At 56.2% G+C, this 23,072-nt stretch overlaps 7 protein-coding genes across 7 annotated transcripts in view; 4 read left to right on the top strand and 3 right to left on the bottom strand.

Annotated features, from left to right (window-relative positions):
* The first annotated feature begins 783 nt into the window (after positions 1-783).
* Positions 784-2,659, top strand: GUITHDRAFT_92829 (hypothetical protein). The gene is made up of 4 exons (XM_005837733.1): positions 784-1,762; positions 1,814-1,855; positions 1,906-2,035; positions 2,133-2,659. The coding sequence occupies exons 1-4, from the start codon at positions 954-956 to the stop codon at positions 2,625-2,627; spliced, it is 1,476 nt and encodes a 491-aa protein (XP_005837790.1). The 5' UTR covers positions 784-953; the 3' UTR covers positions 2,628-2,659.
* Positions 2,660-5,913: 3,254 nt separating this feature from the next.
* GUITHDRAFT_50454 (hypothetical protein) lies at positions 5,914-7,237 on the top strand (the record flags this gene model as incomplete). Its single annotated transcript, XM_005837732.1, has 3 exons — positions 5,914-6,181; positions 6,455-6,651; positions 6,953-7,237. Coding segments are annotated over 3 exons (750 nt in total), but the record flags the coding sequence as incomplete, so codon positions are not given.
* A 1,339-nt stretch (positions 7,238-8,576) lies between these two features.
* GUITHDRAFT_52407 (hypothetical protein) lies at positions 8,577-9,089 on the bottom strand (the record flags this gene model as incomplete). The annotated part of the gene is made up of 2 exons (XM_005837731.1): positions 8,577-8,862; positions 8,950-9,089. Coding segments are annotated over 2 exons (426 nt in total), but the record flags the coding sequence as incomplete, so codon positions are not given.
* Positions 9,090-12,513: 3,424 nt separating this feature from the next.
* GUITHDRAFT_157249 (hypothetical protein) lies at positions 12,514-13,480 on the top strand (the record flags this gene model as incomplete). Its single annotated transcript, XM_005837730.1, has 5 exons — positions 12,514-12,717; positions 12,764-13,025; positions 13,073-13,161; positions 13,289-13,338; positions 13,399-13,480. The coding sequence occupies 5 exons, from the start codon at positions 12,514-12,516 to the stop codon at positions 13,478-13,480; spliced, it is 687 nt and encodes a 228-aa protein (XP_005837787.1).
* Positions 13,481-14,329: 849 nt separating this feature from the next.
* Positions 14,330-15,664, bottom strand: GUITHDRAFT_103395 (hypothetical protein; the record flags this gene model as incomplete). Its single annotated transcript, XM_005837729.1, has 7 exons — positions 14,330-14,396; positions 14,447-14,473; positions 14,522-14,661; positions 14,713-14,765; positions 14,867-14,917; positions 15,047-15,134; positions 15,209-15,664. The coding sequence occupies 7 exons, from the start codon at positions 15,662-15,664 to the stop codon at positions 14,330-14,332; spliced, it is 882 nt and encodes a 293-aa protein (XP_005837786.1).
* Positions 15,665-16,002: 338 nt separating this feature from the next.
* On the top strand, positions 16,003-20,460 carry GUITHDRAFT_134917 (hypothetical protein; the record flags this gene model as incomplete). Its single annotated transcript, XM_005837728.1, has 9 exons — positions 16,003-16,799; positions 16,857-17,217; positions 17,417-17,753; positions 17,936-18,220; positions 18,495-18,839; positions 19,113-19,717; positions 19,830-19,923; positions 20,316-20,383; positions 20,446-20,460. 9 exons carry the CDS (start codon positions 16,003-16,005, stop codon positions 20,458-20,460), a joined length of 2,907 nt encoding a protein of 968 aa, XP_005837785.1.
* A 404-nt stretch (positions 20,461-20,864) lies between these two features.
* The window catches only part of GUITHDRAFT_103393 (hypothetical protein), a gene marked incomplete at both ends in the record, with an annotated part of 2,907 nt that continues 699 nt past the window's right edge, over positions 20,865-23,072 (bottom strand). The window contains 9 exons of the mRNA XM_005837727.1: positions 20,865-20,903; positions 21,109-21,189; positions 21,592-21,648; positions 21,848-21,950; positions 21,997-22,085; positions 22,307-22,386; positions 22,443-22,528; positions 22,576-22,658; positions 22,711-22,800. Of these exons, the coding sequence (XP_005837784.1) occupies positions 20,865-20,903; positions 21,109-21,189; positions 21,592-21,648; positions 21,848-21,950; positions 21,997-22,085; positions 22,307-22,386; positions 22,443-22,528; positions 22,576-22,658; positions 22,711-22,800 (708 nt within the window). The remainder of the gene's footprint in view (positions 20,904-21,108; positions 21,190-21,591; positions 21,649-21,847; positions 21,951-21,996; positions 22,086-22,306; positions 22,387-22,442; positions 22,529-22,575; positions 22,659-22,710; positions 22,801-23,072) is intronic.

Raw genomic sequence — 23,072 nt, 5'->3', positions numbered from 1 at the left:
TCCTCTCTCCCCACTCCCTCCTCTTCTCTCTCTCTCTCCTCATCTCTATATCCATCTCCTCCCCTTCCCGTCTCTCTTCCTCTCCCCCCCCCCCTCCCCTTCGCCCCCGCTCCCCTCCTTCTCGCACACTTCGCCATCCGTGGTTCTCATGCATGCACTACCCTTCCTGCCAAGTACCTATCCAACTACCCCACCCTACCAAATTCACTTAATCAAACTAATGAGTACCCCTACTATTAAAATTTGAATACCACCCTACCCCACAATAATCCGGATAAAGGGGTGGTAGGCGGGTCTTGAAAGTGGGGGCGACCGGCGGGCCGGCCCGGGCCCGAAAGGTCCGGGCCACCACGAGTCACTCGCCTGTCAGGGTTGAGCTGGAGTTATAATCTAAAATGTTTTATGCTCATTCGGTCATCAACCTGCGATCTCAGGTACAGATCTCTCTTTATATACGTTTTAAGTGTCGACATAGTTTTCGTACATTTGTATGAAGCTATCTCCGACTTTACTCGATCCATGGAAGTTCGGTACAGAACTTTGGTCATAGCATATTAAGATCCATTACAATTGGTACTGATATTTCAGTTATAAGTATTTATTTCAGCTTTTTAAAACTATTAACCTGTTGTGCTCCATACAGATTCAGTTGCTGAGGATATTTTTAAACATTATAAATAGTTTTTTTGAATCGTGCTAAAAATCCCTTATAGAATTATCCCCCCCCTCACCGCCTCCGCCATGGTAGGCTGCGGTCATTTTGGTTCTTGCCGAGATGGTGGCGCGTTAACGAAAGATTATCTCCCCTTCCCAAGCATCTCCTGAAGGGTTTCGCGGTGTTCTCTGCCCTCCCCCGTGAAAGAGCAGGGAGGATGGGCGTTGTGTTGACAGAGATGATAGATGTTTGCTACTTCGTGTAGTACCTGCAGGGTTGGATAACCGGAGTTCAGAACATGAATCTTCAGCCAGCCTTCGTGCAGGCGATACTTTCCTTGCCAGAGAACCAGGATACGCCCAAGGTTGTTTGCGGGGGGTGCTCGATCAAGGGAAGGAGGCCACAGCAGGAAGACGTGCTGCTTTTGCATGTTGATAAAGCCTCCCTGCCATCATTGGTTCAGGGAGATGCGCAGTTTTCGGAAGGAGAAGGCCGAGGAGTCAGCATGGTTGGTGTTTTTGATGGACATGGAGGGAGGCGATGCTCAAGATTTGCAGCTCAGCACATCCCCACAAATTTTTATGCCGCACTGGCTGAAATAACTGCGAAGAAGATTACGTCTGGCGACGACAGCAGAGAAGCCTTGACGCATGCGCTACGTGCCTCATACCGAATGACGCATGATGATTTTGCAAGGATGGCAAGAGGCGAGAGTGAGTCGAGCCGACCCAAGACCAGGCAGCGACTGCACGATGCCATCGAGCGAGCCAAGACGTGGAGCAGCATGAGCACGTCGAACGATCGCCCGACGGTTCTGAATCACATGCATCGATCCTTTCCTTCCAACTCGCTAGACAACTCGTTCGAGTCTGTGCGCAACAAGATGCTTCAGCAGAGACTTTCTTTGGGGAACCGGGTCTGGGACGACGGGAGCACGGCCATCTGTTGTCTGGTGCAGGGGAACAGAGTCATCGTTGCAAACTTGGGAGACAGCCGAGCCGTGGGATACGTAGGAGGAAAGGTGACGCCCTTGACCATCGATCACAAGCCGAACCTGCCGTCTGAGCGCGACCGAATCCAGAGTGCGGGCGGAGTTGTTACTTGCATGTGAGCATGTTAGTGGACTGACAGGACCGGGGCTTATGATGCTTGTGGCAGGATGGGATGCCATCGGGTGATGGGGATGTTGGCGATGTCACGGTGACAAGCGGTGAGATGTGCTGCAAGTGACGCTGACCGGACGAGGGCAGGGCGCTGGGGGACGTGATGATCGAGCAGTACCTGAGTCAGGATCCAGATGTGTCGGAGATCGGGCTATCAGATCATGACTTCGTTGTGCTGGCATCGGACGGGCTGTGGGATGTGATATCCAACCAAGAGGTCGTCTCTTACATTCCTCCTGCTCCGCTGCTCCTCCTGCATCCCTCCTGCTCCTGCTCCCTCCTACTCCGTCTGCTCCTCCTGAACTTCTCTGCAGGTGATACAGATCGTGGCCGGAGAAGGTAGCAAGTGCGGGTGGAGCCCCGATCAGCTGTCTATGATCGCCAACAAGCTGTGCATGGAAGCGTTTAGGAGAGGATCGATGGATAACATCACTGTGATGATACTTCTAGCGATCAGCGAGCACGTGGCTCCGCCGCAGCCGAAGCCGGAGAGGCACATCGAGCTGCCGAGCATGGGGAAGCAGTCGAGGCATCCGCTGCAGCGCAGCCCTGCGGCCAACATGTCGATGAACGGAACGCATACCGACCTCCTTCGACCTCGGCATGACCGCATGGAGAACGCGACCATGGGCGTGGGCGTGTTCTCGCGCTTGCTGGGGGAAGGGGATGCCGTTAGGAAGGGGCTGCCAAGACCGAGCAATGCCCTCCAGGCCATGCTGCCGGCTGCCAAGCGATCGCATGTGGGGGCCACTGGGCCTGAGAAGTGGAGGGATGGCCTGTCGAGACGGATAAGACGAGGAGGGTTGTAGTCTGCGTTTTTGATGTAAATGTAATGACAGTCAATGTACATGTCCCAGCGTTACTTCCCTTCCTCCTCCTCCTCCTCCTCCTCCTCCTCCTCCTCCTCCTCCTCCTCCTCCTCCTGTCCTCGTCATTCGCTCATACGTTGTAGGAGCCTCCAGCCTGCCCCCCTCCCGCTCCCTTCCCCCCCTCCCCTTCCTCCTCCCCTTCCTGCACATCAGGACAGCAGCACCAAAAAAGAAGTCAAACGGGTCGCCATGGCGTGTAGCGTCGCTCTGGCTCATGCCGCTCTACTCTCGCGGTCGCTCGACGTGGACGACGGGGAATGGCGGCCGAGCCATCGCTCGAGCCATGGAGGAGCCTTGACGCATCTTGGCTTCGCGGTCTTCGGAGGGGAGAGCACAAGAATCTCCTGCGATCCGCATCTCTACGTGCTGGATACCCAGGGCATGCTCGCGCAGAGGTTTCCTGCATACTCGAAGCGAGCTCAGTGGCAATGGCTGCAGGTAAGGAGAGGACTAGTGCCTCTACCTCCTCCCTCCCTCTCCCTCCCCCTTCTCCTCCTCGCTCCTCCTCGCTCCTCCTCGCTCCTCGTCCTCCTCCTCCTCCTCCTCCTCCTCCTCCCTCCTCCAACTGCGCTGCTGGCAGGTTCCTACCGCCTTCCCTGCTGGTCTTGATCTGAGGTGACGTAAGAGGGAGGGGGCAGGGAGGAGGAGGACCGTGACAAGAGCGCAGGAGCCTCGGGCGATCTGGTCACTGCATGGTGTACGTGCCGGCGTGCGAGAGGAGGCAGCGAGGTAGAGGCTGCCCCGTAGAGGCACTCCTTGCTGCTCTTCACTCACCCCTTCCCAGCCGCCTCGCTGGTTGTGTTCGGTGGATATGGTCTGGGAGGCGAACCGAAGGTGAGAAGGTCGGAGGAGGAGGTTGGAGAGTTGAGGGGTAGGAGTTGCCAGCAACTGGAGAGCATCGGAGTAGTAGCATGTATGATAAGAATTTGAGCAGGAGGATGTAAGATAGGCAACTCTTCACCGTATGAGATGAGACTGCAGAACGACTTGTACATCCTGGACTTCGACTCCATGACTTGGTCAGTGAACGAGGCCCGTGGAACACGTCCGAACTTTGCAGTCCACGTCGTCTGTTCCTGACGATTCTCGCAGCGCCCTCCCCCCGTAGTGCCTGCGCAGCAGCGAACACGAAGCAAGGCGTCTTGATGATGGGAGGGCTTGAGGTAACAAGAGAGAGGAGGGCGAAAGGAAGGAGCAGTGAAGCCTCTTAGAGGATGGGAGCGAGCGTCTCTGCTGACCCTGTCCTCAGCTGGTCAGTCCTGTCTGCGATGTCCACCTACTGGAGCCTTGCGAGGAGGAGGGATCCAGGTCGTGAGCCTCTTCCTTGTCATCTCTGACGTCCGGGCAGGGGGTGGAGATGGAAGCAGGTGGAGGAGGCTGCGATGAGCGACGGTGACTGACGTTGTCGCAAGCCACACGTGCATGCAGTGCAGTGCTACCATGGAGCCTGCGCTCCTACCCCTCGGTGAGGAGGGGAGGGGAGGGGGAAAGAGGAGACAAGGGGATACGAGAGGAAAGGAGGACGTGAGAGAATGAAAGGTGAGATTGACGTTTGGTTTCAGCTATGCGCATGCATGTGTTGCAATCAATGATGACCAAGATGTTGTCTTCTTCGGGGGAGAGGTGAGACAAAAGCTGCGATGGAAGGAGCTAAGGGGAAAGCTGCAGGATGGTTTCAAGAGATACAACGATGTGTTCGTTTTCCACTCCTCCACGTCTGCCTCCCTCCTCTTCATTCTTCACGATCGGAACTCACTTTTGCAAGCAGCATGTCATGGTCGGAACCAGCTTGTAGCGGTCAGGTAACATTCCACCTCCCGCATGTTTGCGCTCAATTCTGCCCGTGGCATGTTCAGCTTCCCCGACCTGTCTCGCGCCATGCTCTCTCCAGCCTCCTCCTCCTCGACCGACAGCTGCTCATCATGACTGGTGAACTTGACACTTCCAAGGATGACTCCTGGTGAGAGCTGAGCAGGGGGAGAGCTGGGAGGAGGAGAGAAGAACGGAGCTGTTTACCTCCTCAACCCGTCGCACTGGACTTGGAGCGAGGTTAGTCGACTCGTGGCGCATCCTGAGCTGACGGGGTGAAAGCTGTCGATGTCAGAATCCATAGTTCCGTCGCTGAGAGTCTCGAGCCACGTCATGGTCACTCTCCCATCTCCGCCAGGTCCAGCGGAGGAGGAGAAGAAGAAGGAGAGGAGGAGGAGGAGGACAAGAGAGGAGGAGAAGGACAAGAGAGGAGGAGGAGGACGAGGAGGAGGAGGAGAAATGGTAAGGGAGGAGGAGGAGGAAGAAGAAGAGAAATAGCAAGGGAAGAGGAGGAGGAGGCGGGCGGAACTCTTCCTGAGCTCCGCTGCAGAGAGTACAACCATACCTCTCCTCCTGTTCGGAGGGAACTACTCCTGTCGGGGGATACCGATCTGCCGCGCCTGCCTGAGGAAAGGGGTGAAACGCCTCATGCTCGCACTGCGCTGGCTGACATGCTCGCAAGACCCGGCCGGACTGCAGGGGGGAGAAGGACAACAGACTTTTCAAGCTCTCCATCCCCAAATCTCTCTCCCGGCAGATCCTCGTCGATCTCAAAGCAGCCGACCGGAGCGAAGTCAACAGTCCCCCCTACAAGAAGGAGCAACAGGCCCTCCCTGCCACCAAGGACTCGCCATCTCCCCTTCCCCACTCCTCTCCTCCTCCCACGGCCAGCGCCCGCTCCCACAAGTCCGTCCTGTACGTCTGCGGGTTCGAGAGGGGCCAGTACAACTTCACCCCAGCTGCCTTCCAGCACAGCGAGCTGACTCGTAGAGGAATCTCCTTCCTCGCAGCTGGGCTCGAGCACACGCTGGCAGTTGACTCGGAGGGCTATCTGTGGGGCTGGGGGTCAAACGGGTCAGGTCAACTTGGCATCGAGGGGACAAAGACGTTGACAGCCCCTGAGCGACTTACGATGCTCTACGACATTCAAGGGCCTGCCGCTATGGTCCGTTGCCCTTTCCTCTTCCTCCTCTCCCCTCCTCGCCCCTCCTCTCAGCTCCTCCTCCTCCTCCTCCTCCTCCTCCTCCTCCTCCTCCTCCTCCTCCTCTCACCTCCTCCTCCTCCTCCTCTTCCTCCTCCTTCTCCTCCTCCTCCTCCCCTTAACTCCTTCCTCCGTTTGGTCAGGCACATTGTGTCTGCCTCCTTCCCACCCTTCAACATCACCTCTCTCCTGTCTCCTCTCCTCCTCATTTCTCCGCAGGTCGCCGCGGGCTCGGAGCATTCTTGTGCTCTCATGCAGACTGGAGACATCTACACGTGGGGTCGCAACGTGGACTTCCAACTTGGGCTGGGCCACCAACACACCTGCTCCTCACCTCAGCACGTCAAGAGCTTGAGAGGCAAGAAAGGTCTCATGATAACGTCTGGTTCCAATCACAACTTGGCCTGGGTCCTCCTTGATGGGAGGAAGGCCATCATGGCGTGGGGAAACAATGCTCACGGACAATGCGGAAATGGTTCGACAGGTGAATTTCTGCTTGATGTTTCTTGTGTTCTCCTCTCCTTTCCCCTCCTCTCATCTCCCTCTCCTCTCCCCTCCCCTCCTCTTCTCATCCTCTTCTTCCCTTCCCTCTCCCTCCCCTCCTCTCCTCATCCTCTTCTTCCCTTCCCTCTCCCTCTCCTCCTCTTCTCTCTCGTTCTTCTTTCTCCGTAACTCGCTGACCATGCAGACATGTGCAAGACGCCTGTGGCCTGGGGAGACGTCTGCTCAACATTCGCCCGTCCTCACACCTCACAAGACGCCCACAACATGCAGCAGCTTGCAGACTCTCTCCAGAAACATGCCGTCAGCCGCCTTGCCGCAGGTCAAAGTCACAGCGCTGTCCTGACCGGCGACGGGATCTTGTGGGTATGCGGGAGTTCTCGCCAGGGTCAGCTGGGGACAGGAGACGTGAGCTCATGCGGCTATCCTCGTCCCCTCTCTTGCCTGCCGCCCGTTGTAGATGTTAGGTGAGGCGACCCTGACTCCTCCCCCTCTTCCCCGTCCTCCTGCTCCTGCTCCCCGTCTTCGTCTTGCTCTTCGTTCTCGTCATGCTTCGTCCTGCACCTCTTCCTCGTCCTCCTCTGCCTCGTCCTGCTCCTCGTCTATCTCGTCCTCATCTTCCTCTGCCTCGTCTTTGGCTCCTGCTCTTCCTGCTCTTCTTCCTCCTCCTCCTCGTCTCATGATGCCTTGGAATCGCAGCTGTGCGACCAACGCGACCGTCATCATCACGTGCGAGAGGAAGAGTGACCTAGAGCCAGGAGTGTACAGGGTCTGGGCGTGCGGGAGTAACCGCAATGGCGTGCTAGGAGCGGGAAATGACGGCCTAAGTGAGCTTCACGCCTCCTCCTCCTTCCTCCTCACTGATCGCCGTCTCCTTCTAGAGCTCAGCTTCAGCCCCTTGGAGGTCGCCAGCGTCTCCAGCTTCAGCCCACGGCAAGTCCAGTGCGGGAGCGAGCATGTGCTTCTCTTCTGCGCCGAAGGCTTTGCGTTCGCCTGGGGCAGCAACGCGGCAGGTCAGCTCGGAGTCACGAACCGCATCACGGCCCCGGCTTTCTCCCCTCAGGTGGAGGAGCAGGCAGGAGCTCTTGTTCGCTGACGCCTCGCCTTCAGTTTGTGGGAGGAGGAGACGACACGAAGAAGAGCCCGTTCCGCGGCTTTCATGTGCAGATGGCGGCAGGAGAGCGAACGAGCTACTTGCTCTGCCTCTCACCAGACTAGAGTTTGGATGATCGTGAAGTTGTAAACTGTCAAATGTTGACTGAGAACTCTCCCACTTACCTCTGCCTTCCCTTCCATCTCTGTCCTGGTATCTCTCTCCCCCAGACTGAGTTCCTTTCCACACCCTTGGCATCAAAGTCCAGCCGGGTGGCCGCCGGAGACACTAGAGGACAGCGGTTAAAGGCTCCTGCTGCCTGAGTAGGGGATAGCGGCAAGGCTCCTGCTATCTGAGTAGGGGGATAGCAAGGCTCCAGCTACTAGAGGATAGCAAGGCTCCTCTCTGCACACCGCAAAGTCCTCGATTGCATTCGAGTACTCGGTCAAGAATTCCATGAATGTGGAGTAGAAGAGCTCGACTCTCTTCAGTTATGTTGCTCTTCTCGAGTTGCTCTGCTCGAACGGCAATAGGCCAGAACTCATGATTATCAACCTCCTCTGCGAGTTTTTGGGCTTGGTAATCAAGCCCAAGATCATGTCTTTCTGCGGAGGAATGTAAGTCTGATCTTGTTGATCAAACCTTCACGGAACACGATCCGATGATCAGCCAACTAGCACCAACCGATCAGTCACACTGCATTTTTCAATCAGTGATGCCAGGCGGCACCGTGTCACTGAGTCAGGGCCCAGGGCGCACGGTCCCCGAACTTCGGAAGTTCGCCCGGGCGAATTAGAGTTATTTTAAAAAATAGCAGGTCAATTTTAAGTGATAGATGATTTTTGTCATGATTGTCATAACCATTTTAATCGAAATCTTTTCTGCCGCGGCCCCCAGTCATCCAATCTTGAGATGACTAAAATTATTAGTACCAGGAACTTGAATTGACCTCTTTTTACACCATGAACTTTCATTGCCTCTTTTCATTGCCCAGTGAACTTTGGAAGTCAAGTTTTCAGTTCACTGGAGCTCTGACTGGCAGAGATGATATCAGATCTATGGTAGAGGGTGTGGCGACGAGACGAAAGTTGAAAGTTGAAGAATTTCATTCAAGCGATCAAACAGTTTACTGGAGATCTTGTCACCACGTGTTTGCCCTCACAAACCGACCGTACGCTAGGATCCCGTCAGAGGCTGGAGGCTGGCTCCGTAACTTGAAGAAGCTCGAGCATCCTGCTCTCCTGCCCGACCACGCCCCTATCTCCTCCAGGAGCTCGTCTGCTCTGGGTCTCTCTGCTGCCCTCCCTGCCCATGACTGCCTCATCATCTTCTGTAACTCCCTCGGCATCATACGCTCCCCAAGCACTGCTGGTCGAAAGTCGTACTGGGCTGCCATGAAAGCAACCGACCACCCGTCGATGTTACAGAAGGGATGCTCGCCGGCGAACATATACCACATCACCAGCGAGAACGAGTACACGTCAACCGCAGCCGTGTACCGAGGCTCTCCGCGGAAGATCTCCGGCGCCATGTACCGGTACGTCCCCGTCGCTCCAGTCAGGTTCACGCTGCTACAGGCGAAGGACAAGCGTTTCCGTGCGTCTGCTGACGTTGCATTCTTCGGGCTCGAGGGCTGCTCCTGTATCGTATCCACATACGGACACATGCGGCTGAGCCCGAAGTCTCCGATCTTCACCGTCCTCCCGTCCCCCGTCAGCAGCATGTTCGCCGGCTTGATGTCTCGGTGTATCACCGGCGGCTTCTGCGAGTGCAGGTACGCCAGCGCGCTCAGGATGTCCTTCACCCACGACACCGCCCTCCTCGTCTTGGGCCGCCAGCGCCGGTCGCGTCGGGAGCGCTTCTTGCCCTCGCAGTAGTGCTCGAGACTCCCGCCGGACATGAGCTCCATCACCAGCCACGGCAGCCCGTCGTGCTCGTAGATGCCGTAGAAGTCAACGACGTTGGTGTGCCGGAACGCGTGGCTCATCATGCCGATCTCCTTGAGCAGGTCCTTGCCCTCCTTGGAGCGGACGTCGAGCTGGGAGCACAATGTCTTGACGGCGACAAGCCTGCCGTCGTAGAGAGCACTCCTGACCTCGCCACAGGAGCCTTGACCGAGGAGTTCACGGACGACAAGGGAAGACCTGGGGATGATGAAGTTCTGACACCGCTCGATGCTGAGAGTCTGCAGCATGTTGTGATGGGAGGCGAGTTCAAGGAAGACAGGGCAATCTTCATGCAGAGACGAGGGAGTACGAGAGAAACCAGCAGGACAGGAGCCCTCGATCGAGCTCATCCTTTCAACCATGGAACGGAGTCAAGCACGGGGGACGCCAGAGAGGAAATGGGCACCAAGCAGGGGAAGGGACTGGTTGGGTTGATGATGATGATGATGATGATGATGATGAGGAGGAGGAGGAGGGGGAGACAAGAGTTCACGAGGAATGAACGGAAGGAGTCACAAGTTCGAGGAAGCAACAAGAGCAGGGGGCGGATGGGACTCTAAGGGCTGATCGGGTGGCCGGGAGGCTTGTGAGCACTGCGACGTTGTGCGGCACTGTGATGGAAGCAGTGTAGGAGCGATAGCTTGCCAGTTGAACTTGTGACGAGATCAAGAATATCAATCCTTTTACTGCCTGGCGTAATCTGCCCCAGGGAGATTGGTCATCAATCCGCGGCCCCCGAACCCCTCTAGGAGTAAACTGGTGCTGAGTAAAGGACACCAGGGCCGCGCTCCAACTGCCGAGGCCTAGGGAGCAGGATTCTGCCATTCGTGTTCTCTACTAATGTGTCTGAGGTGGGCTCTGCTTCACGGGGGAGTCGAACTCACCTTGTTCCCTGGTATTCTCCAAACTTGACTTGCAAGGAGTTGCTGACGGCGGCACTTTACTTCACCCGGCCCCGCTTTACTGCAGCCTGTGCTCGAACGTACCGACAAGGCTGCGTGCCGCCGGCTCAATTACTTTACACCTACTGGTGGTACCTCTTGGCTAGTACGTTGCCGATCGGATTCGAGTCGCCAGTCATTCCTGGTCAGCCTGTCCGAGTCTTTCCGCGGCCGCGCGTCACGTCGCCAATCCGAGGCTCCGAGAGTAAGCAGCGCGAAGCTTGGCAAGTTGCATGATTCAAGAAGAGCACCTTTCGACAAGTCCGAGTCACGCCGCACGGTACCGTGACCGCGGCGGCGCCTCAGCTGCCTAGTAAACGTCAACTGAGTGTCAGCCCCGGTTTACATAGATGACTGAACACTCAGATGACAAAAATGCTTGCCCAGGCTCCGCTACTAGTACGCCGGACGGTCTCAGTGTGACTCGAGCCCCCTCATCCCCACTGGCTGCCAGGGCTGGTACCAGTGACAGCTGAGTGACAGTCGGACCCCCGGGCCCGCACCGTCACCAAAGGTGCACCTCATCCAGCCCTCATAACCCTCATCCCTCCTCAGTCCCTGAGATTCTGAAATAGAACTCGGAACTTAGGTCCATGCCGGTGTCGCAATGCCGCCAGGGAGCTGCAGCGGTAGAAGGAGGCCCTGAGGAGAGAGAAGGAGAAGGAGCAGAGGAGGAGGAGGATCAGAGGAGGAGGAGGATCAGAGGAGGAGGATCGGAGGAGGAGGATCGGAGGACTGACAAGAAGATGACAAGAACGAGGAGGATGAGTGAGCCGGGAGGAGATCTCAATGAATGTCAGGATGATATGGTTGGATTTGAGCCTGCCATTGATCAGCCCGACAGTCTGCTCGAAATTTCTGCCGAACAGGACATACTCAGGAAAGATGAGGGACTTTTGCAAGGAGGAAGAGTGTCTGATGGGAGAAGCACACGTAGGAGAGCGCGCTGGACTTGAACAATGGGACGGACTGTTAGTGATAGTCTGCGAGATAATGTGATAAGTGAAGGAGCAACGCAATGTTTGCAAGCAAGCAAGGAAACTTGTTGAGATGGAATTGGAGAAACGGATAGAGCAGTGTGAAGGTTTACAAGAATCGACGCAAGTCGTCCAATCAATGTTGTTGTGGATTCGAGTTATGTTAGCGCAAGGTCAGACTACAGCTGATACGACTCTGAGAATCATGTGGATTCGAGACGAGAGGAGAGAAACAAGGAAGACACATACAAGGAGCAACTTTGCTTGTGCGATGAGAGGTTGAAGGTCGATGATCCATCTGATTACATTGCGACAGACTTCACAACATGTTCAGGACCATCACTCAAGCCTTGTACGCGACTAGCACCTATGGCCAGTACTCTATGCAAGGATCTTTCAGCGACGGAGACTCATACGCGTTTCCTCATGACGACGGTCAAGGCTCTGGAGCTGATTTCTATGGCGTAAGGACTGTCTCATTTTCGTTTTCTCGTTTTTCACTGACTTTGCTTGTGCTTCTCATTGTTGTATGTCGACTGTGATGGTGTAGACGGTAAGCCATTCATCCTGTCTCTTGGTCTACTGACATTTTGTCTCGCCTTCAGCTCTGGCATCCCTCAAACGGTTGGGTGAACAGCTCTGACGGAGGACGCGGACATGAATTCCCCGATTACAGACAACAATAAGAAACAAAGAGGTGTGCTGGTGAAGGATGACCGGTGGTTGAAAGTCATGATGTTGATTGCAGATGATTGTTTCACCCCAGCAAGTGAAACTAACCACGTTCTCTTGCTCTGTTATCATCAAACTTGTTGATAGTACATGAAAAACCTTGCGCTCAGCTCCTCACATCCCATCTACCCCCCTCTCCCTTTCTGCTCTCGTCTAGCTCCTGAGAATTCAGAAGCCTCTTCCATCCTCGCTTCCCCCTGCTGCTGCTGCTGCTCCTCCTCCTCCTCCTCCTCCTCCTCTTCCTCCTATTACGCTTTCGGCATGTTTGATTGAGGACTAGAGATGAGACCGGTAGAGGTACCCCCGGTACCTCATCACCCGTCTAATCTCATACTATTGAGGGGGTGGGTGGTCAAGCATGCACTGGATTGAAGAGAACGAGGGCCAGGAGAGGAGAGGAGAGAGGATCCTGTGCTGAAAGAGAAGAAGAGGAGAGGAGAAGAAGAGGAGAGGAGAAGAAGAGGAGAGGAGAAGAAGAGGAGAGGAGAAGAGGAGGGGAGGAGAAGAGGAGGGGAGGAGAGAGGACCTCCTTACACTTGTACAATCCCTGTTCCATCATCGCTTCCCTCAAGCTTCTCCTCCTATCCCTATCACTTCCGTTGGTGCTCGTCAGCTCAGGAGTCGGAATGGAGGGGTTGGTGCCGGCATCGGGAGCCTTCGATGCAGACAAGTTTGAAGACGAGCATGTCCATGGGGTCTATGACGCCATAGCCCGGCACTTCAGCCATACCCGATACAAGCCGTGGCCGCGCGTTGCAAGCTTCCTTCAGTCTCTTGAGGATGGAGCGCTGGTGGCGGACGTGGGATGCGGCAACGGGAAGTACCTTCAGGTGTCTCATGGCTGGAGGAGACGGATGACTGACTCGATGATGGCAGGTCAACCCCAAGGTTCTGATGATGGGATCAGATAGGAGCAGGGGACTAGTGGAGTGCTGCCAGGGCATGGGGCATGACGTGTGCCTGGCGGACAACTTGATGCTGCCGTATCGCAGCGACTCGTTCGATGCCGCCATCTCCATCGCCGTCATCCACCACCTCTCCACTGAAGAGAGACGGGCCGCGGCCGTCCGTGAGATCCTCCGCATCCTGAAACGAGGGGGCCAGGCGCTGATCTACAACTGGGCGATGGAGCAGCAGGGTTGTCCTGCTCCTGGGAGGCTCTCAGCTGACGACACTTTGATCCAGGGAGACGGAAAGGGTTCACACAGCAGGACAACTTCATACCATGGCAGCTGCAGGATAAGTTTGCTGGTGGGACTGGCCAGCTCGTGATGGTGAAGACTGACAGATGGAGGATGCAGAGAAACAAAAGGGGGAAGGAGCTGAAACCGAAGAATCGCAGCAGAACACTGTCGTTGCTTCACGATTGATGTGCAGGTGGAACTGACTGTTATCGCCCAGGTCTACAACAGGTATTATCATCTTTTCGTGGAAGGAGAATCGGAGAAACTGTGAGATTCACTCTCGCTCTCTATGGCTACCTGACATTGATTGCCCTCTGATCTTGTTAGCATGGAGCTGGCGGGTGGGAACGAGATCGTCGATTCATTCTACGATCATGAGAATTGGTGTGTGGTGATCAGAAAACTTTGACACAGAAACTTTGAAACAGAAAACTTTGATGCAGAAAACTTTGATGCAGAAAAGCATTTGATACACAAATTTTTGACACAGCAAACTTGACACCTCACCCTTGCCCGTCGTCCCTGCTCGTCCAAACTTCTATCTTCTTGACTGGTTTGAGCTGCGGTCGTTCTTGTAGTTCGATCCTTGGCGCCCAGATCTTCAACGGCACTATGCGGTAGAGGGGCTGACATCCTTGTTGGCTGCTTGCGTTCTGCAGCAGAAACTAGTAAGGTAAAGTTTTATCATCAAGAACAAGAACAAGAACAAGAACAAGAACAAGAACAAGAACAAGAACAAGAACAAGAACAAGAACAAGAACAAGAACAAGAACAAGAACAAGAACAAGAACAAGAACAAGAACAAGAACAAGAACAAGAACAAGAACAATGTTATAATCTTCACCGCATCTTTGTAGTGGATGGATGGCAACGAAGAAGATGAAATCCAGATTGCAACGGAGGCGGTGTTACGAAAGCACTGCAGAGACCACAAGAACCTGTGTTGCTCTCTCCATCTGCCCTCAACTCTCTCAGATGAGGCCTCCTCGACGCGCTAGATCATGCTCGTGAGGAGGTTGAGGAAGAGGGAGAGGTGAAGTCTACCTCAACCTCTCTGATCGCCTCGTCCCCTGCGATTGGAAGCCTTCGGCCCTCCTCCTCGAGCCCCGCGCGCTTGACGGCTGAAACCAGTCGAAGAAGAAGCAGGATCAGACGGCTGGTCCCGGCACAACAGATAGAAGCATCGTCACGTTACCTCTTCCCCATCCCCCGCATCTAGCCCTCACGGTCAGCAGCACCAGCACAGCAAGGACAAGAATCAACCTTGTTCGTGCCTGTGAGCGCTCTTCGTCTGCCTTGGACTTCTCGTCCTAAACGACCCAAACCTGCTGAAGCTCGTGAGCAAGGCACCTGACCGCCCCGCCTGCTCCTTCACCGCTCCATGCTTGGAGCTGTCGTGGGTCTGCAACAGAGTAGTTACTCTCCTTCCCCCAACCCATCGCAGCGTCACCTGCGTTGCTCCCTGAAGGTCATGCGAACGTCGTCGGGCTCGCTGCTCGTGAGCCTCATGGGAAAGTCGGAGTGGACGAAGAGAGACTGATTTCCTTCTTCAGCGTTTCGGAGGACCAGAGAGCCCGAGTATGCGGTGACCTGCCGGTGGTCAGGGTGAGCAGGCTAGCGGGATTAAGACGGGAGGCTCACGGAGGGATTTGCTGTGTACGGCCGACTCTTCGACCTTGCTGCTCTCAAGGCAGCTGGCGCAACGGAGGGTCGAGAATGGGGCAAGTAAGTCAGAGAAAGAGGGAGAAGATGCGAGGAGGGGGGGGTGGGATCTTGGAGATATCAAGTCCCATACCTATTGCCGTCAGAGGTCTCATCCCATTCGGCTGAAGTTCAGCAACAGCACCTTGAGCGAAGGTGAGGATGATGATGAGGATGAGGATAATGAGGGGGAGGAGGGGGAGGGGGAGGGGGAGGGGGAGGGGGAGGGGGAGGAGCGTGCATGAAAAGGTGTAATGAACTCGGTTGCGAGTACCGGAGCTGGTGGAAGGACGAGAGTCGATCAGAAGGTCTTGACCGTGCTGAGGCTGCAGGGCTGCACGATTCCGCTCAGTTTCCTTCACCTGCGGATCATCCATCTCAGCTGATGGAATGCGGCACAGCGCATTGAAGTGAAACCAAACTCATGCACGCTTACAGGAGACAAGTGCTGAAGGTCTTGGGGTCGCAAGACCTTCTCCCTCTCTGGGTCTCTCCCTATGACTCGAAAGGCTCCCACATTCCTCCTGTTTGTCCTCAACGAGCGACTCCAACCCGCCTGATTGCCTTGCAGCGCTCGCGCTAGAATGGCCTCGGGGGTATCAGACTCCTGCGCTACCTTGCGCTTGTGGGCAGGGGGAGTGAGCTCCGAGCCGAAGCTCATGATCTCGAGCACATGGTGGTCCTTGTATCTCTGAGAGCTGTTCATCTCATACTCGTAGCTCTGCTCCTTCTCAACCATATTCTCGCCCCCCTCGTCCGCTTTCGTGACCTGCTCTGGCTCTGCAGGCAACGATTGGTTCTGATTCTTCTTGAACAGGAGCGAAAGGTTGTCCAGGTGCGGAACAGGAGGAGGCATCTTTCCTGAGCTGACGAGGGCATGGAGCTTCTTCATGGATGCCTGAGGGAAACATCAGAACACTGTCGTCAGCCAACAATGTATCTTGTCCTCCTTCGATGCCTTATGGTCATCCTGTTTGTCTTGTTTCTCTCTCCTCTTATCCTTTGATTCCCAGCTCTCCTCCCATCCTGCATCCTCCCCCTCTCTTTCTCCCAACCTTCCCCTTTCTCCCGTTTATTTTCGCCCGTTTTGACAGGCTATCAACTATCACCCCACCCCCAAATTGATACCACCCTACCCATCAAAAGACTTCCCTTTTTTGTTTATTGAGGGGGTACTTGGTAGAGATTTAAGTACCCCACCCTGGGGTGTCACTCGAACTATTTCCTGCCATGTCGTCGCCTGCACTGCAACATGAGATGCGGCAGCAGGAGGGGGAGGGGGAGGAGGACAGGTCAGACGATGACACCAGCATCTCAGTGAGCGAGAAAAGTGTAGAGAAGAAGTCCAAGAGGAGGAAGCCAAACTGTGTCCCCAAGTCGTGGGTCCGAGCTTCAGAGAGAGTCAGGGGGTGGGTTGAGGTTCGACTAAACGGCACGTTCGGGGTTCGACTAGAGGTGTTCAATGGATTGTGTAGCTTCACGAGCGTGTTATTGTACTGCTTGCAAACGTACGTTGACCGAGCAAGCACGGTAAACAAGGGCCTTGAGAACACAGTCAAGTTGTTGGATCAGATTCAGAACGTGATCATCATTTTCTTCCTTTCTGACTTCCTTCTGCGACTTTATGCTGCTGAGAACCGTTGGAAGCATCTGCACGACAAGTTCGTCATCATCGACATCGTCACCATCTTTCCTCCTTTCCTCGTTCGCGTTTCAGTCTGGAGTACTCAGAGCCCAGCTACGAGGGGCTTCACGATGCCGACGACGGGCAACTATGACTTCTTGAGGGTAGTGCGAATGCTCAAGGTCGTCCATGCTATCTCAGTCTTGAGGTGGTCGAACTCGTCGAGACTGTCAGCGGCAGACGACGTGTCGAGGAAGATCTTCATCTCCTGCGCCGCCTTCTGCTGCATCCTCCTCTGCTTCTCGGGTATGTTCCTCGAGCTCGAGAACCAGTTCGGGACCGAGGGCGACATCTTCCTCCATGACGCGCTCTACTTCGTCATCTGCTCCATGTCATCTGTGGGGTAAGAGACTCACCTCGCTCGCTCCTGCCACGTCGCAGTCACCTCCTCCTCCTCCAGGTACGGCGACATCTCTCCCACCACTCTGAGCACGAAGATGCTTGTCATCCTGATGATCTGCGCTGCCTACGCCATCATCGGGGATCAGCTCAACCAGTTCAACAAACTCCTCTCCACCTTCTCTCCCTGGGCTCGCGCGCAGTACAAGGCCAAGTCGTCCAGCAAGCATGTGGTGGTGTGCGGGGAGACGTCGGTCTCTTCGATCACTGAGTTCTTGGAGGAGCTGTTCCATCCCGATCACGGCACAGATGACATGCTGCTCTTTGTTGTCATTGTTGGCACGGGCAGACCCAGTCAGGCCTTCCAGAATGTGATTGCGAACTGGCCGCAGGTCACGTACCTTGAAGGTTCGGTAATGCAGGTGACCTTAATACTCCTGCTCCTGCTCCTGCTCCTGCTCCTGCTCCTGCTCCTGCTGCTCCTGCTGCTCCTGCTCCTGCTCCTGCTGCTCCTGCTCCTGCTCCTGCTCCTGCTCCTGCTCCTGCTCCTGCTCCTGCTCCTGCTCCTGCTCCTCCCTCAATCTTAGCAACGATTCTCTTTGAGATGATCCGAGAATGCAGGAGAGGACGCTCGAGCGAGCGGACATCGTCAAGGCCTCCTCCATCTTCCTCTTCTGCGACAAGGAGGCGCGGAACCCCAAGGAGATGGACACGCAGACGATCATGCGCGCGTTCGCCATCAAGGAGTACCTCAAGCAGGAGAAGAAGGACGTTCCTCTCTTCATGCAGATCATCCAGCCCGAGAGCAAGGTCCACTTCACCTCCTCTGCCTACGGGACCACCAACTACCAGATCGTCTGCATCGACGAGCTAAAGCTTCGCCTCCTCGGAAAGAGCTGCATCTGCCCCGGCTTCTGCACCCTCATCTCCAACCTCGCGCGGTCTTGCAGCACTTCCTGTAAGTTGCTCCCTCCTCCTCCTCCTCCTCCTCCTCCTCCTCCTCCTCCTCCTCCCTCCCTCCCTCCCTCCCTCCCTCCCTGAAAATGCGTCTGACTCTCTTATGTGACTTCCTCCTTCCTCCCTCCTCCCTCCTCCCTCCTCCCCTCTGCACCTGCCCTCTTTCACTTCTTCTGCCTACAGTGCAAAATAGCGAGCAGTGGATCGAAGAGTACACCGGCGGCTCCTCCAAGGAGATCTATCGCGTCCCTCTCCCCTCCTACTTTTGCGGCATGTCGTTCGCACAGGCCGTCAACCTTGTCTTCGAGCATACCTGCTGCACGCTGTTTGCCATCGAAATTTCCGACGCAGAGGGAGTCATGAGGAGCGTGCTGTTCCCCGGGAGGTACGAGATCCCTTCGGGCCAGTCGCACGCCTACATGCTGGCGGAGAGTGTGGAGGACGTGGCGAGAGTCTCCGACTTCCGCGGTGAGTCCGGGAGAAGGGAGGGAAGGGAGGGGGAGAGAGTCAAGATGATTGGTTGGTTCTGTTGTTGTGATGATGATGCGGACGTTGGTGTGATGAAGGTGATGGTCACGATGATGATGATAAGGAGGAAGAGAGGCGGAGAGGAGTAGCAAGGAGAGAGAATGGCAGAGAAGGAGGAGGGAGGAGGAGGGCGAAGAGCGGAGCAGGGGCTCGAGCGTCCAGAGTTGATCGTGTTGACCTTCGACACCCTGACGTCTCCGCGTCTCGCCCTCAGATCACTTCAGGGGCAGGAAGGAGGAGGAGAAGAAGACCGAGTTTGTCATCCAGCACGAGTCCTCGGCCACCTGCGAGAAGTCCAGGGTCTTCATCGAGAGGATGGACAGGTCGTACCACATCACACGCATCCCCCGAGATCTTAGCAGGACCATCCTGGAGACCGCAGAGAACTTTTCAGGGCACATCCTCGTCTGCGGCCACAGCTCCTCCATCGGCCAGTTCGTCCAGACCCTCCGGCAGAAGCATCTGGTCAGCCAACAGATCGTCATCCTCCACCCGGAGATCATCACCTCTGCCGACTTCGCCAAGGTCGCAATCTACCCTGAAGTCTACTTCGTGCAAGGTACATGCTCTTGCTGCTCGTGCTGTTCCTGCTCCTGCTCCTGCTCCTGCTCCTGCTCCTGCTCCTGCTCCTGCTCCTGCTCCTGCTCCTGCTCCTGCTCCTGCTCCTGCTCCTGCTCCCGCTCCCGCTCCTGCTCCGCTCCTGCTCCTGCTCCTGCTCCTGCTCCTGCTCCTGCTCCTGCTCCTGCTCCTCTCTCTCCTCTCCAACAGAGCTTCCTCGATCCTCTCCAGCTCACCTTCTCCCTCTCCTCCTCCTCTCACCCTTCTCTTGCAGGAAGGCCCATGAACGGCAAGGATCTCATCCGTGCTGGCATGCTCGGCTGCTCGAAAGCTGTCGTCCTTTCAGGGTCCAACAACCCGTCGGCGCAGGACGTTGACGGTGTGCTCAACGAGGAGGCGGCGGCGTCGCTCGTGGACTCTGACAGCGTCTTGACTTACCATCTCATCTCCAACCACAACAAGAAGGCAGATATTGTCTGCGAGCTCAGGAACTCCGCCAACATGAAGTACCTGATGAAGGAGGACAGGAACGCGCTGGAGCGGGATCACACCCTGTGCCCTCCCTTCGCCTCGGGCAAGGTCTACATCAACTCCATCCTCGACAAGCTCATCTGCCAGCTCATGTACAACAGCCACCTGAACACCATCATCCGCGAGCTCGTCGTCTCCTCCGGCCTTGACCACGACGACTTCACATCAGGAGACGTCTTCCCCAGCGAGCTCTTCACCATCCCCGTCCCCTCCTCCTTCGACGGCAAGCCCTTCATCCAGCTCTTTCAGTTCCTCGTTAGCAAGCAGAACATCCTCCCTATCGGCCTCTACCGCCAGCATCCTACCGACGACTTCGCTCCTCTCCCCTACGTCGTCAGTGCTCCCCCGGTATCAGCCGTCGTTCTGCTCCCTTCCCTCCTGCCCCGTTGTCCACCTTCTCCTCCTCTCCTTCTCTCCTCCTCTCCTCTTCTCCTCCCCGCTCTCCTCTGACATGCACCAGCGCGATCTCGTACTCAACAAGGATGATCAAATCTTCACGCTCATCTCGCCGCTCATGTCCCTTCCGAGGCCCAAGGGTCTGTTGTACATCAAAGGTAGCTATCAATTTGTTCCTCTTCCTCCTCCTCCTCATCCTGCTGATCCTCCTCCTCCTCCTCCTCCTCCTCCTCCTCCTCCTCCTCATCCTGCTGTTCCTCCTCATCCTGCTGTTCCTCCTCCACAAACACCAACAACCCAAACATTTCGCCCCTTCCTCGTCGTTCTCTTCCTCCTTCCTCCCATTACCAATCGTCTTCCTCTTTCCCCATCCTCGCTCCTCCTCATCTTACTCGCTCCTCCTCATCTTACTCGCTCCTCCTCATCTTACTCGCTCCTCCTCATCTTACTCGCTCCTCCTCATCTTACTCGCTCCTCCTGCTCATCATCATCTTTATCATCATCAGCATCATCACCATGACTGGCTAGATCGTGACTTGAAGTCCTCCAGTACTCCGAGCAACGCTGCAGAAGAGCTGGGATATTCGATTGCCCGACCATCCCGAGCCGGTGGAGCAGGTGGAGGATGTTTCATGCTGCGTCCATTGCCAGGGGGAGAACTTCGAATCTCATACCTGCAGGTGAAGGAGGAGTAGCAAGAAAGGGGAAGGGAGGAGGAGGAGGAGGAGGAGGAGGATCAGGAGGAGGAGGATCAGGAGGAGGAGGAGGAGGAGGAGGAGGAGGAGGAGGAGGAGGAGGAGGAGGACATCACTGACTCGAGGATAGGAACGCCTGTCGGTGCGATGGAGTACGAAGTCCAGTGGGTGCCAGTCAAGGAAGACGATCCCTTTACCAAGACTCTCAGCGCTGGTGTCGAACTGGCAGGACCTGAAGGACACCGGCCGGTGGCTCCCGCCGCTGTTGGGAGCTGATGAGAGAGGGCAGGGCAGGGCAGGGCAGGGCAGGGCAGGGCAGGGCAGGGCAGGGCAGGGCAGGGCAGGGCAGGATTGGATGTATTTGTGTTATCTTGTATTCTACGTGTTGATGAAGTTTAGCGACGTCAAAACGCCATCCCGTCGTCTGAAGAGCGATCCTTCGCCTTGAGAGATATGAGAACAGCGGAAGGGGAGAGGAGGGAAAGAAGAGGAACGAGAAGGAGAGAGGAAAAGGGAGAGGAGGGGGAGGAGAGGACGACGAAGGGGTTGGGGAGGGGAGGGAAAGCAGAGGAAGGACAAGGGGGAGTGGAAGGGGAGGAGAGAAGGAGAGGACGACGAAGGACGGAGGGGGAAGGGGAGGTATTCTACCTCGTACTCTACGCGGTTAGATGGAGGAGTCTTCCCTTTGGCCTCCAGCTCTCTGATCTGTTCTTCGAGTGCCTTGCGAACCTGAACACCTCAGGGGTCAGAGCGGCGAAAACACCGGGAGAGGAGAAGCGAAGGAGGGAGGGGAAGCAGAGAGAGAGAAGATCAGAGGAGCGGGTTCAGCAGGGGAGGGAGTGAGCAACGCAAGAGAGGGTCAACCTGCTCTGGAGGGGCGCCATCCGTGTCCATGAGCATCTGGCAAGTAGCCCCGTCAGTAGTGAAGGGAACAAACCAGGGTAAACGCAAGCAGGAAGAGAGGGAGGAGGAGGAGGAGGAGGAGGAGGAGGAGGAGGGAAGAGGAGGGAGGAATTGAGTAAAGCGATCCACCTGTGCAATCTTCCCGAGCTTGTTGTATCTGCGATCAACTTTCGTATTCTTGTAGCATGGTTAGTGCCAGCAAGAGGAGGAGGAGGACGGGTTGCCTACCATGAGCGAACTCCAGTCTCTCTCCACCAGCATCTTCTGCAGGTTTTCAGCTCCCACCTGCCAGTCCATCAGTCCTCTACTGCTCTGCCGATCTCTGCCATTTCCATCTCCTCCTTCCACCCCCCCCACCCCCTTCTCACCCTGGCCTCCTTCCCTTCTCCTCCCCTTCTCCCTTCGCATCCTCCACTCCATCCCTTCCTCCTACAACCGACCTCCCCCTCCCCTCTTCCCTCAGCTTCCATTTGCAGCAGGATACCTCCATCAGCGTCTCCTCGTTCTGTGTGTAAACCAGCCCGGTCGGGATCGACTTCTGGGCAAGTCGAACTTGGTTGGTCCGCAGGATGTTGATCATCGGGAAGCTAACAGGAACTGTCATCCTCCTCTCCTCGACCTGACGTCCCTCACCTCGATCTCCTCGCAAAGTTCGCGGCTCCAGACTCTCCCATCCTGTCAGCCCCATCTCTGAACACCCACTGGGGATGGAAGAAGACGAGCTGGAGCAAAGGCACGTCAGTTGCATCGGGTAAGGAGGGGGAGAAAACGAAAGAGGAGGAAGGGAAGGAGTGGGTTGTATTGTAGAGGAGGAGATGAGGAGTCGGAGGAGTGCAAGTAGTCGGAGGAGGAGTCGGAGGAGTACGAGGAGGAGGAGGACAAGGAGGAGGACCACGACGACAGGGAGGAGGAGGATTGTGGGGGGGCAGGGGAGCGTTCGGACCTGGATGTACTTTTCGATGCCTAGAGCGGAGAGGGACTGAGAGAGCGTGTCGGTGAAGCTCGTAAAGGCCTCGCAGTTGCCTGTAGCCAACAGGTCAGGGAGGAGGAAGCGAGTCGACAGCCCCGGTGCCTCCTACCGATGTAGAAGTTGGGCAGGATGTGGAGGGTGGTGCTGATATCAGACTCGTCCCGCTGGATGAGGAGGCTGACTTCCTTCCAGTACCTGGACAGGTCGGTCAGCTCCTCCACAGCCTCGACGTCTCCCCTCACTCGGAGTAGATCTCCTCCGGTCGGCTCTGGCGCGAGATGGAGTAGTGGACGGGCCCGAGGGGCAGCCCTGCCTTGTCCGCGCTCTGAGAAGGAGAAGCTTGAGGAGACGGGGGGGAGAGGAGCAGCGCTTCTCACCCGGCTGAAGGGGCAGACGCCCATGTCGCTGATGATGACGTTGACCCAGTCACGGATGATCTTGAGGACCTCAGCGTCGTCCTCCGGCACCTGCTCGGACTGAGCGCGGACTTCTACATCTCTGAAGCCGACTGCTCCTCTATCCCTTCCTCCCTCTCTCCCCTCTTCCCTCCTTTCTTCCTCTCACCCGTCTTCAGGCCTCTCTCCCTCCCCCTCTCCCCTCCCCCTCTCCCCTCCCCCATCCTTCCGAAGAGAGGTCTGCTCCACCCTGCTTCATTGCATGGGATGAGGCGATACTCAAGGGAAATAACGAGAAGGGAGGAGAGGAGGGAGGGAGACGTGGGGAGTCATAGGGAGAGAGA

The sequence above is a fragment of the Guillardia theta genome (assembly GCF_000315625.1).
Source record: "Guillardia theta CCMP2712 unplaced genomic scaffold GUITHscaffold_13, whole genome shotgun sequence".
NCBI classification, from domain to species: Eukaryota; class Cryptophyceae; order Pyrenomonadales; family Geminigeraceae; genus Guillardia; species Guillardia theta.
Note: the sequence above shows the minus strand (reverse complement) of the source record. Positions and strands in the feature narration are given on the sequence as shown.

What these genes read in the sequence shown, in the direction of transcription:
- GUITHDRAFT_92829 (XM_005837733.1), top strand. Translation starts at nt 954, where the DNA reads ATGAATCTTCAGCCAGCCTTCGTGCAGGCGATACTTTCCTTGCCAGAG. An exon ending in GGGATGTTGGCGATGTCACG is followed by an intron (nt 1,856 to 1,905) that starts GTGACAAGCGGT and finishes GGACGAGGGCAG; the next exon opens with GGCGCTGGGGGACGTGATGA. An exon ending in ATGTGATATCCAACCAAGAG is followed by an intron (nt 2,036 to 2,132) that starts GTCGTCTCTTAC and finishes ACTTCTCTGCAG; the next exon opens with GTGATACAGATCGTGGCCGG.